At 33.0% G+C, this 13,358-nt stretch overlaps 1 protein-coding gene across 1 annotated transcript; it reads left to right on the forward strand.

Annotated features, from left to right (window-relative positions):
* Window positions 1-2,625: 2,625 nt before the first annotated feature.
* Window positions 2,626-3,619, forward strand: LOC124225153 (olfactory receptor 8G1). The gene has a single exon (XM_046637617.1). It carries the CDS (start codon window positions 2,684-2,686, stop codon window positions 3,617-3,619), a length of 936 nt encoding a protein of 311 aa, XP_046493573.1. The 5' UTR covers window positions 2,626-2,683.
* The last annotated feature ends 9,739 nt before the right edge of the window (window positions 3,620-13,358 follow it).

The raw sequence follows: 13,358 nt of genomic DNA on the forward strand, positions 1-13,358 counted from the left end.
ATTGATAACTTATATTTACATGTTAGAAAAAATAAAATTCGAAGATGTTGATTTAAGTTTCCACTTTAAGAAGTTAGGATAATAACAGAGAATCATACCAAACTAATGCATAAAGAATAAAATAAGTTACTGGAAGTAATTTAATAGAAAATAAATATATAATTCATAAAATCAGCATAGTGAGAAGTTAGTTTACTTGAACCAATTAATAAATTTGGAATATTTGTAGAACGAGAAATCAAGATGAAAAAGAGAACCATAGTTTACTGATTTCAGAAATGAATAAGCAGAAATCTCAGCATAGTCTACAATTTTTTCTAAATAGTAAAGAAATCATTATGAAAAATCTAATGCAACACATTTGAGAATTTTCAAAGTGGATGAATATGTTGAAATTTCACCATAGAAAAGCAGAGAAGGAAAATGAAATCTGAATCAGTGATACCTATGAAGTAAATCCAAAACCTTGTTAAAAACTCTCAAAGAAAACAAAACCACAGGTCTAGTTTGCTACACTGGTGAAGAGTTCCAAATATTTCGCTAAACTTTGTGCAATTTATTCCAAAAAACATAATGTTTTTGAGATTTCTGTTATTGCATGTATTTTTGATATATTCCTTTTTTAATGCTGAATAGTATTCCAACTCTCTCACTCTTTCCATATATATATGTAAATATGTATGTATGTATGTACACCACAACTCATTCATCTATTCATCAGTTGATGAACATACATTTGGGTTGTTTCCAGTTTTGAAATTTTATTTATAAATCTGCCATGCACATTTTTGTACAAGCCTTTATGTTTACAAATGTTTACACTTCTTTGGGGATAAATACTGAGGAGTAAAATTGTTGGATTGGATAGTAAATGTTCATTTAAACTTGCAAGAAATTGACATGCTGTTTTCCAAAATGGTTGAAAAGTTTTATATCCCCTCATCAGATTTGTATGACAAGTCCAGTCGCTTCTCATCAACAATTGGTATTTCCAGGGGTTTTTGGTTGGTTTGTTTTACCTATTCCAATATAGGTATGTAGAGAGGTCTCATTATGGTTTTAATTTTCATTTCCTTGATGACTAATGACATTTGGCATATTTTCATTTACTTATTGATTATTCATATACATTTGTTGTGACATATATGTTCAGATATTTTAAACTCTTTAAATTTACTTGTATTTATGTTAAAAATTGTAAATATTACTTACCTTTTTGGGACTAAAGCCCTTTGTCAGATATATGTATTGCCTTGGGCTAACCTTTACATTTTCTTAATGGTGTCTTTTGAAGAGTAGTTTTTAGTTTTGATGAAGTACAATTTAAACATTTTTATGTTTACTTGTTTTACTTGTTTGTTAAGGTTTTATTTTTGTTTTATTTTTGTGTGTGCATGTATGTCCTTTATAAAAAAAATCTTAAACTACTCCATTATCTCAGAGATTTTCTTCTAGATGTTTTATAGTTTAGCCTTTGTGCTCAGATCTATGCGTTCAGGTTTATTTTAGTGCGGATATGAGATAAAAATTTTAGATTTTCTATATTTCCTATATTTTTATAATTCAACTCTAATCCATTTGAAAATTTTACTTTGGTGTGTAGAATGATTAAATCATCAGTTTTCCATTTAACAGAATAAGGAATCACATTTGTAATTCTGTTTTGCTAATAGGATGCCTCTGCTTTGTGCAAAAGATGAAAGAGAATCCTTACAATTGTAATATTAAGATTTCTGTTTCTGTAATTTGAAGTGAGCAATTGTAGCATATTTTCCAATTGATAAAATGCTAATAGGTAATAATGACATCACAGTAATGATCATGCTCTTTCTGATGGATAAGTCTCTCCTGATTTTATTCTAGGTAGAGAACATTATCTCTCTTTTGCAGACTCAGAAGTCAAGACAAAAAGAAGTTGTTTTACTTGTCCAAAGATATCAGCTGGTAAATGATGGGATCAGAATATGAACACAGGCACTTTGCCTTTAAGGCCTGTCCATTTAACTGTTACTCATAGTGCTTCTCTCAAGCAAAGGCAGAAGTACTTGGTCCAGAGACCAGAACCCGCTAACTGTGGTTCAATCCACGTGGTAGATTTGTACAATGATTGTTGTAGGTGTTGTTTCATGTTAATAAGATTTGAAAATCTGAAGTTTTACGAAGAAATTTAGATTTATGATAATTATTTTAAAAACTGAAATGTCAAAAAATAATAAAGTCTCTGTTCACCTCTGCCAGAAAATTGCAGGTTATTAAAGACTCCTACTACCCTTAGGCAGAGTTTACTCTCCCAAGTTGTCACTTAACCAGTTTTCTTCATTGATATTGGCTTCTTTAATATTTAAGTTTGAGAGTCTTAATTATAAATGTTGATTCAATGATCATTAAAATGTTTAAAATAGGAAGTAGACACTCTTAATGTTTTCAATGATTATAAACATGGCTAAACTATTTTTATATGAAATGCATTTATTATATTTGAAAATGAGGCTTAATAAATATTAAATCAAGATAAATTTTACTTACATAAATTGACCCATAATTAATTGATGACATAGACCAAGAGGATACCTAATCCATGAAACATCTTTATGGGGCACCCTACTCTAAATAGAGAAGAATAATGAAGTTCTTCCAACAACCGTGTTTTCCTCTCTCCTCTGCAGAAACTCTCCAAAGGAAAATGGCAGCAGGAAATCATTCCACAGTGAGTGAGTTCATCCTCGCTGGGCTAACAGAACAGCCAGAACTCCAGCTGCCACTCTTCCTCCTCTTCCTAGGAATCTATGTGGTCACAGTGGTGGGGAACCTGGGCATGATCGCACTAATAGGGCTCACTTCTCACCTGCACACCCCCATGTACTATTTCCTCAGCAGCTTGTCCTTCATTGACTTCTGCCATTCTACTGTCATTACCCCCAAAATGCTGGGGAACTTTGTGACAGAGAAGAACATTATCTCCTACCCTGAATGCATGACTCAGCTCTATTTCTTCCTCGTTTTTGCTATCTCGGAGTGTTACATGTTAGCTGCAATGGCATATGACCGCTATGTCGCCATCTGTAGCCCCTTGCTTTACAATGTTATCATGTCTCATCAGGCCTGTTTCTCCCTGATTTTAGGAGTGTATATTATAGGCCTGATTTGTGCATTTGCTCATACAGGCTGCATGTTTAGAGTTCATTTCTGCAAATTTGATATGATCAACCATTATTTCTGTGATCTTCTTTCCCTCTTAAAACTCTCCTGTTCTAGTACCTATGTCAACAAATTACTGATTCTAATCTTTAGTGCAATTAATATCCTTGCCCCCAGCCTGACCATCCTTAGCTCTTACATCTTTATCATTGCCAGCATCCTCCACATTCGCTCCACTAAGGGCAGGTCCAAAGCCTTCAGCACGTGCAGCTCTCACATCTTGGCTGTTGCTGTTTTCTTTGGATCTGCTGCTTTCATGTACCTGCAGCCATCATCAGTCAGCTTCATGGACCAAGGGAAAGTGTCCTCTGTGTTTTACACTATTGTTGTGCCCATGCTGAATCCCCTCATCTATAGCCTACGGAATAAAGATGTTAGTGTTGCCATAAAGAAAATGCTAGAAAGAAGAATATTCTTGTAATAAGAAATAACACAAGGATGATTTATTAGTCTCAGTCATTGGCTATTACATTGTATTAATTGATATGTTTAATCTTAGCTCACCTGTCATAAATATATATATATCCTCAAAATATATCTATATGTTGGATATATATATATAAACATATATCCATGTATCCATATATTTAGCAGGATTCTATTGACATTTCTTATCCCAAGGCCTTTGCTGCCATTTCCCTATGGAATTTTCTCTCATAAATATCATTGAGACATGGATTAGAAGAAATACTAAAGACAACCTGCATACATGGACCCACTAATGCCATCACCACCATCTTCTCCCCTTTTTCTCCCATACAATTGATAAAAACCCTCAATGAAAATACCTTCTGGCAGTGATTACCAACCTCCTTTCTTCTATCTAGTCAAAAACAGCAAAAATCATAGCAATATGATGACTGTAATGTTTAGCTTTACACATCTCTAGTCGGGAAAATTCTCTTTCTAACCATATCTCATTATACACCTTCTTTTTCTGAGTAATTTTCTTTATTTCTTATCTTCGAAATCTAACCAGAACTTTAAAATCTGAGTTATAGACCTATGTATATGTTGTTATAGTGCCTAATTCAATATCCCCCTGTTTTGTTATCTATTATTCTAGTTTGTAATGGTCTGTTTATTGTCCAAATTCACACAGGACTGTTAATCTCCATCAAGGTAGCCCACTGTACATTTGGTTCACTACCATATATCCAGTTAGCAGCTTGGTTCCTGTTTCCAGCGGATACGTTTTACCCTTCCTTTAATTTATTTATTTTTGGTTTCTGGATTTTTTAGTGGAAGTGGTTAAGTTTCTCCGTTTGACTTCCAGTTTATGGAGACTGGTTTATCTATATGTGTATTCATAGTCTTGGAGTTATACAATTTGTAGTTCATCCAAATCATTAGCTGGAGGGAAGGTAGGAAAAGGAGTCACAGCTTTCAAAGGCTGTTCCCTGAGAACTCTAAAAATGTTTAACACTGAGCATACCAAGTACACTAAGCATACCAAGCAGACCTGGTCAAGATCTCCATCAATCTACCTTGAGATAACTAATAAAATGTGCCAGAATCTGACCTGAAAAAATACACCTTTAACGGCTATAAGAACTTAATTGTCATTTCCTCAGAAAAGTCGTCTTTGAAGCTCCAATTTAAATTACTTTCTACACTATTTCTCTCTTCTAGCTCTCAGATATTACCTCCTTTCTTCTTAACACTGACTGCTTATGGTAATTGTGTGACTTGAATGTTTATTCTTTTAATCTCCCTTTTATGAATTGACTGAAGCTCTACCAGGGTATAGAGTAGTTACTCAAATAATATAGTTTGAAAATTGTACCAGACACCTCTGGTAACCCCCTCACATCCTCTGACAGCCTCTCATTTCAACTTCATATACATTTGTTCATTCTGTGCAAGTTCAAACTCAGCTTGCGTTGACAGTATTCTATTTAAGTACCCACCTTGATTTTCTTTTCATGTTTTTAAATTAACATTATTTTTTAGAAGCTTTAAATTTATTGAAAATGATGAAGATAGTGGATTCCCATTTACCTGTACCTGATTTCCCCTATTATTAACATTTTACACTAGTATGCCACATGAATCACTATTAATAAACAATTACTGATACATATATTATTAATTGAAGTCCATATTTACCACTTAGTTTTTACATAAGTTCCATTTTTTTGTTCCATTATCCCAGCCAGGATATCAAATTACATTTAGCTATGATGTCTCTTTAGTCTTCTCTTAGCTGTGACAGTTTCTCAGATTCTCCTTGCTTTTGATGACCTTGAGAATTTTTAGGAGTACTTGTTATGCAATTTGTAGAATGTCCATTAATTGGGAATTATCTGATGTTTTTTGTATTGTTACACTTTGGCTATGGGTTTTTGAAAGGAAGATCACAAAGTTAAAGTGTCATTTCACTATATCACATCAAAGATAACTGTCAACATTCAGCGTGACTTATCACTGTTGATATTAACCTTTTTGATCTGTTTGAGGTAGTGTTTGTCTGGTGTCTGCACTGAACAGCTATCTGTTATCTTTTTTTCCCTCTTCTATGTACTCTTTGGAAGGAAGTCACTATGTGAAGTCCATACTTACAGAGTGGGAAATTATGCTCCAAGTCATTCAGGGAGGAATATCTCAAAAATTATTTGGAATTCTTATTTCTGGATCTTTTCTTTTTCCCTGTTTACTTATGTGTCCAATCATGTATTTATATTATCAGTATGGACTCACGGATACATACTTAATACTTTGTGTTATAATTCCATACTACTATATTTATTTTCTTGCTCAAATTGTTTTAGCATTGGCCATGGGAAGCTCTTTCAGTTGGCTCCTGTGTCCCTTTGACAAATATCCATCAATCGTGAATGTAATTGTTTTTTATAACTTTCTTGTTTCCAGGCAGTACAACATGCCCCGGGCTCATCTTATAAACTTTCTGCCAAGTCTTAGAATCAGCTATTTCTCCAGGGAGTCCTGCTTCCTTTTATTGGAGAATGGTCTTAGAAACTGAGATCTGAGTACCAGGTGTGCTTGTTGCTACCATGGTGTCATTGCTTCTAGGCCCTCTCAGCTGACAGAGCAAGAAAATACATATAGGCTTATTAACTTATGATACTTATATCTATAAATATTGTTATGTATAATCATCTCTCTCTCTCTCTCTCTATATATATATATAAAGCTAAACATGAGTTCATAATGTTTATAACTCTATTCCATTAGCACCTGGATTATTCTAGCTTCTTCTCCTTGCTTACATGTAAACTCCAACTCAAATAGTAAGAAATCTGGTTTCCATTATCTGCCATACATTTACTTAACTGTCCAATTCCTCTATACTTGTATAGCAGTATCAGAATTGCTACCCCATACCCTTATGGGAATCAACTTTATCAACTAGAGTACAATGCCTATGTACAGTTTTTATTTTCCTAAGTTTATTAGGGTAGCATCTTTTCCTCAACTCCATCAATGAGATTGTTTTATACATTTGCAATACATTTAGACTGTTTTGTCACATTCTGCATCCATCCTGAGTTCCTCAACCTAAGTGATTTTGTTCTTTAAATTTGCATACATTGGGATTTACTTTTTGTGCTGCAAAGTTCAGTGGTTTCTGCTAATGCATAGTCTTGCATATCCACAATTATAGCATCATATAGAATCATTTCACTGCTGTGAAAAATCTCCTGTGCTTCCCAGTCTATACTTCCAAATATTTGGCAGTTACTGATGTATTTTTTGTCTCTGTAGTTTTACCTTTACTAGAACGTCACATATACACAGATTGTAGCCACTTCAAACTAGCTTCCTTCACATAGCAATATGCCTTTAAGATTCATCCATGTCTTTTCATTGTTTGACAGATCATTTCTTTATATTGTTCAAATATTCCATTGTATAGTTGTACCACCCTTTGTGTATCTACTTAGCAAATTAAGGACTTTTTGGTCACTTACAGTTTTTGAAGATTATGAATAAAGCTGTTGCATTTATTTGCAGGTTTTTGTGTGGGCATAAGTTTTCAAATCAGTTGGATAAACACCTAGGACTATATTTGCTGGATCATACGGTAAGAATATGTCTATCTTTGTAAGAAACTGCTTAACTGTTTTCCAAAGTGGCTAAGCTGTTTTACATACCCAACAGCAATCAATGAGAGTTCCTTCATCTCCGTATCCTCATCAGCAATGGGCATTGTCAGGAATTTTTTGGATCTCAGCCATTCAAATTGGTGTTTAGTGGTATCTTGTTGTTTTTAATTGAAGTTTCCCTGATGACAAATAATGTTGAAAATTTTTCATATGCTTGTAGGCCATCTATGCATCTTCTTTGGTTGTTTGTTCACATCTGTTGTGCACTTTTCAGTAGGTTGCATACCCTTTTATTTTTTTTAGTTTTAAGTGTAGTTCATATATTTTGAACACAAGTCATTTTCAGATATGTATTTTTTCTTCAGCACTGTGTTGACTATTATGGCCTTTTGCCTTTCCATTTTAAGAATTGTAAGATTATTTTGTCAATATTTACAAAACTCCTTGCTGGCATGTCATTTGAGATGGTACTGGATGTATAGATCAAGTTTTGAAGAACAGACACATTAACAACATCATGTCTTCCAGTCCATGTACATGAACTGTCTCCTCATTTATTAAGATCTTTGATTTATTTCATCAAAGTGTTGTTGTTTTTCACATAAAATTCTTGTACATATTTTGTTAGATTTATGCTTAATCATTCCATTTTTTGTATTATGAATTTTATTATTTTTATTTAAAATTCCAATTGTTCATTGATGGTATATAGAAAAGCAACTGACTTTTACGTATTGACCTTGATTCCTGTGACCTCGCTATACTTGCTTATTCATGTTAGGATTTTTTCTGTGTGTATTCTTTGAGATTTTCCATAAAGACAATCATGCTATCTGATAATAAAGTGTATTATGTCATCCTTCTTAATATGTATATCTTTGATTTCCTTATATTATTGTACAAGTTAGGACTTCCAATAAAATGAGTAAGAGTGTTAATTGAGGTACATAAGGCTTTATTCCTAATCTTAAGGAGAAAGTTCAGCACTGTCTGTTCATATTTTCCTGAGGCCTTCTTCCCATTGCTGGAGCCAACCCAGAATTTCCATTGGGAAGAACCCTTAGCCAATAGATCTTGTGTATACATGTTCCATTTTCTAGTCCCTCAGCGTCACTATAATAGTCAAGGTTCTCAAGAGAAACAGAAACAATAGGATATATAGAGATATGTAGAAAGAGACTTATTATGAGGGATTAGTTCTTATGGCTTGGAGGCTGAGAAGTCCCACAATCTGATGTCTGCAACCTAGAGACAGGGAAAGACATTAGTGTAGTTTTAGATTAAGCCTGAAGACATGAAATCCATGGAGCCAATGGTCTAAGTCTCAGGCCAAGTCTTAAGGCTGAAGAACCAGAAGTGCTGATGTTAGAGGGCAGAAGACAAAGATGTCTTATTTCAAACAGAGAGAGTGAATTTACTCTTCTACCTATTTGTTCTACTCAGGAAGATTGGATGATGCTCACTCGTATTGGTGAGAGTTATTATCTCTTTCAATTTACCAATTCAAATGCGAATATCTTCCAGAGATATCCACACAAATATACCCAGAAATAATGTTTTACTAGCTATCTGGACATCCCTTAGCCCAGTCAAGTTGACACATAAAATTAATGATTACAATGACAATTCTGAGAGGCGCAATATGCACTCCTCAGCAAATACTAATAAAATTGAGCTCCCGTTGCCCATAAACAGTATCTCAATAACATAGTTTTATATTGGATATTTTTCTTCCTGTCTTACTCTTCTCGCTTCTCCATTCCTGGTTCCTGAACTTGTAGATTGGTACACAATTCCACTTTTAAAACATTGTCAATATCTAGTGAAATTGAAGATAAGCAATGCTATACTCCATTAATTCTATTCCATGATATTAAACCTAGACCAAAAGGCTTTTCTCAGCACCATTGTTTATAATCATTTTAAAGTTCAAGTGTAAAGTGAAAAATTATTATAGATTTACAAGATAATATCAAGTAAAATAAAGGATCTACATACAGTGAAATGACTGAATCTCCAAAGCACTGTTATTAAAAAAGAGAATTAAGAAAAAGTATGCATAATATTTTTCATGAACTTAAAAAGTTGAAAACCTGGTAAAAATAAACTATATTTTAAGGGCCCCTATATGCAGTAAAACTATAAAAATGGCAAGGATTTGCCTATCATTACAGTCAAAGACATGTACAGATATTATTGTCAAGTATAATACTGAAATAATTTTATAGATGACTTTGTATAGATACACATATTAAATTTATACATATGTATGCTATTAATGTATACTGAATATTTTTAAATATTTTTCTCAGTTTGCTATATTTCAGAACGAAAGGGGAAATTGACATTGGATAAAATGGCTAGGGAAGAAAGAAAATGTCAACCCAATAATGCATATAAGAAAATTCTCTGTTATAGGAATAAAACAAGGAGAAATATATTATTAGTTGAATGAGACCTACCTGGAACAACAGTATTGGAATGGCATCAGTTGAAGAGACTATAAGAGGAAAACTAGAAACCCTCAGATAAGGTTATGGGATGTGCCTTCTATCTGTTCTTGAACCTCTATCTTGCTCTTTTTTACTCATGTTATAACAAACAATATATTTCAGTAATAAATGTACACATCAATCAAAACAATTAATTTAAGGTAATAATTTAATTTTTATCTAAATTTTAAAAGTTAATTTTAAAATAAACATTTATAAGATGAATAAAACTCTCTTATCACTGTGCTGAAAGTGGCTCAGCTTTGAAGTTGACTGAATATCATATGCTTAACACATTTTGTTGTGTTTAATATGACAATACTGCACTAAATAATACAGGCTTAAGAAGTAGATTAGCATTTTGTAGAATGGGAATTGTCTTATATCTTCACTTCTCTCTACATGGGAAGGCAAATGCCTTTATTTGTCAATTCCCACAATAGGAATTTAAAGTAAAATTCAAATACAATTTGACTTATAATTTTTCAGTTAAAAAAATAAAGATATACCCCCAATAAAATTACACCTTTACCTTTTAATATATTTATTTAAACATCTCATAAATATAATCTTGAATTAAATAAAATTGAGAGGGATTTATAAAGTCTATTAAGTAGAAAAATAAATATTAATTTAGTGGTAAACTTTGCATGTATGAAGATGCCAACCTGTCTCCCTACTCCCATTTCGAAACTCTGATTTTATTTATTTATTTAAAATAAAATGATATGCACAAATCAATTAATGGAATTCAGAAACTCCCTGAAATCAGCTCAATACCCTCTGAATACTGACAAAATGATTCTAAAGTTTATATGGAGAGGCAAAAGATGCAGAATAGCCAACACAATATTGTAGGAGAAGAACAAGGTTAGAGGACTGACACTATGTAACTTCAATATTTTCTATACAGCTACAGTAATCAAGACAGTGTGGAATTAACAAAAGAATAGACAAATCAATAGAAGCTAATTGAAAACCCATAAATGGACCCACATAAATACAGTCAATTGATCTTTGATCAAGGTACAGTGGTTATTTGAAGGGAACAATATAGTCTTTCAACAAATGGTGCTGGGACAACCAGATATGCATAAATTAAAAAAAGAATCTAGATATAGACTTTATACCTTTCATAAAAATTAACTCAAAATGGATTATAAGCCCAAATGTAAAACAAAAAGTATAAAAACTAACAGATATCACAGGAAATATTCTAAGTGACCTTGAGTTTGGTGATGACTTTTTATACATAACTCTAAAAATATGATCTGTTAAAGAAAAAATTGACAAGATGGATCTCATTAAAATTAAAAACTTCTGTTCTGTGAATGACACTGTCAAGAGAATGAGAAGGCAAGCCACAGACTGAAAGGAAATCTTTGCAAAAGACATATCTAATAAAAGATTGTTATCCAAAATATAGAACGACTTAAAACTCAACAGAAAAAAAAAAAAAAAAAAAAACACATTAAAAAATGGCACAAGATGTGAGCGGGCAGCTCACCAAAGAAGATACACAGGCAGTGAATAAGTGTATGAAAAATGTTCAACATACTTTGTTGTATATGAAAATTTATGTTGTATTTGAAAGTTTAAAGTATATGCAAAGATGTTCAACATTATGTCATTAGGGAATTCAAAATTAAAACAGTGAGATACAACTACACACCTATTCAAATAATTAAAATTGAAAAACTTGGAATACCAAATGCCAGTGAGGATGTGGAGCAACAGGAACTCTCCTTCATTGCTGGTGAGAACGCCAAATGTTACACTCACTTGGAAAGACAATTTGGTAATTTCTTGCAAAACTAAACATACTCTTACCAATGTAACCCAGAAATTCCACTCTTTAGTATTCACTCAAATAAGCTGAAAACTTATGACCACACAAAAATCTGCACACAAATCTTTATAATAACTATATTCATAATTGCTAGAACTTTAAGGCAACCAACATGTCCATAATAATTGAGTGGATAACCAAACTGTAGTACATCCATACAATGGAATGGTGTTCACGGCTAAAAAGCAATGAACTATCAAGCCACAAAAAGACATGGAAGAACTTAAATATATATCACTAAATGGAAGAAGCCAAACTGAAAAGGTCACAGACTGTAGGATTCCAATTGCATGATATTCTGGAAAAGGCAAAACTTTGGAGACAATAAAAAGATCAGTGATTACCAGGGGTTAAAAATGAGGAAGGATGAATGGGTGAACAGAGAAGGTTTTTAGGGTAGTTAAACTATTTTGTAGGATACTATAATGGTGGACACATGCCATTATGCATTTGTCAAATCTTACAGAATGAACAACGACAGTGAACCCTAATGTAAACTATGAACTGTGGGTTACAATATGTCAGTGCACGTTCACTGATTTTAACGCACTCTCATGTGAGAAGTTGACAGTATGGAAGGCTGGGGAGGGGCAGGGGGTACATGAGAACTCTTTGTACTTTCTGCTAATTTGGCTGGGATTCTAAAACTACTCTAAAAAATAAAATCTGAAAAAAACACAATGTAATATTGTCTAAGACTATGTATTAAGAAACACAACTTAGTAGACCACAAACCCAAAGTTTTAATTTGATTTTATATTTTAATTGAAGGCCAAAAACTATGGGGAAATAAGCAGCCTCTTGAAAGTATTACAGTCTAACCTTGTAAGCTCCACACTCTAGAAGACCCATTCATATCTTAAAATTTATCTGATTGTGACAGGCAGAATTCTATAATAGGCCCCTGGTATGTAAACCCCATATGGAACTCTGAGTGTGGGCAGAACCTGTAAGTATGTTGGGCTTTCACTCCCATAAGTATGTGAGTATGCTATGTTATATGGCATAGCTGAAGGGATTTTGCAGATGCAATTAAGTTTCCTAGTAAATTGACTTTATTATATTTAATTTTTGTTTTTAAACAATCCATTTTTTTAAATTGAGATATAATTGACATATAGCATTATATTAGTTTCAGGTGTATAACAAATGATTTAATATATGTATATATTGGGAAATGACTGCCACAATAAGTCTACGTAACATCCATCATACACATAGTTACACATTTTTTTTCTTGTGATGAGAACTTTTAAGATCTACTCTCAGAAACTTTCAAATATGCAATGCAGTATTATTAACTATGGTCACCATGTTGTACATTACATCCCCAGCACTTATTTTTTTTATAACTGGAAGTTTGTACATTTTGATCACCTAAACAGTCAATTTTTAAAGGACAAAGACGATACGTGTTCAGTGCTTGAAATTTCTAGGGCTCTGGAAAATACTGTTGAGGAAATGGTGAAGTGTAGAATATACTAAAGCATAGATGATCCAGAAGAATGCTTCAGATCAACCTATAAATATGTTATGTGTGGCAGGCTTCATGCTAGGTGGTGATACAAAGAGAAATAATATCTAGGCTTTTCCATTGTGGTTCTTGCAGCCTTGTGGAGATGTAGATGCTTAAACAGAGCATCTTAAATACAATACAGTGATTGGTACTCTAGGTACAGTGCAGCCAAATTGATTTGAGAGTACACATAAGGAATGTCTAACGTTGAGCCCCACCCTTTCAAGTGTGAAGGT

Source organism: Equus quagga, chromosome 14 (assembly GCF_021613505.1).
Source record: "Equus quagga isolate Etosha38 chromosome 14, UCLA_HA_Equagga_1.0, whole genome shotgun sequence".
NCBI classification, from domain to species: domain Eukaryota; kingdom Metazoa; phylum Chordata; class Mammalia; order Perissodactyla; family Equidae; genus Equus; species Equus quagga.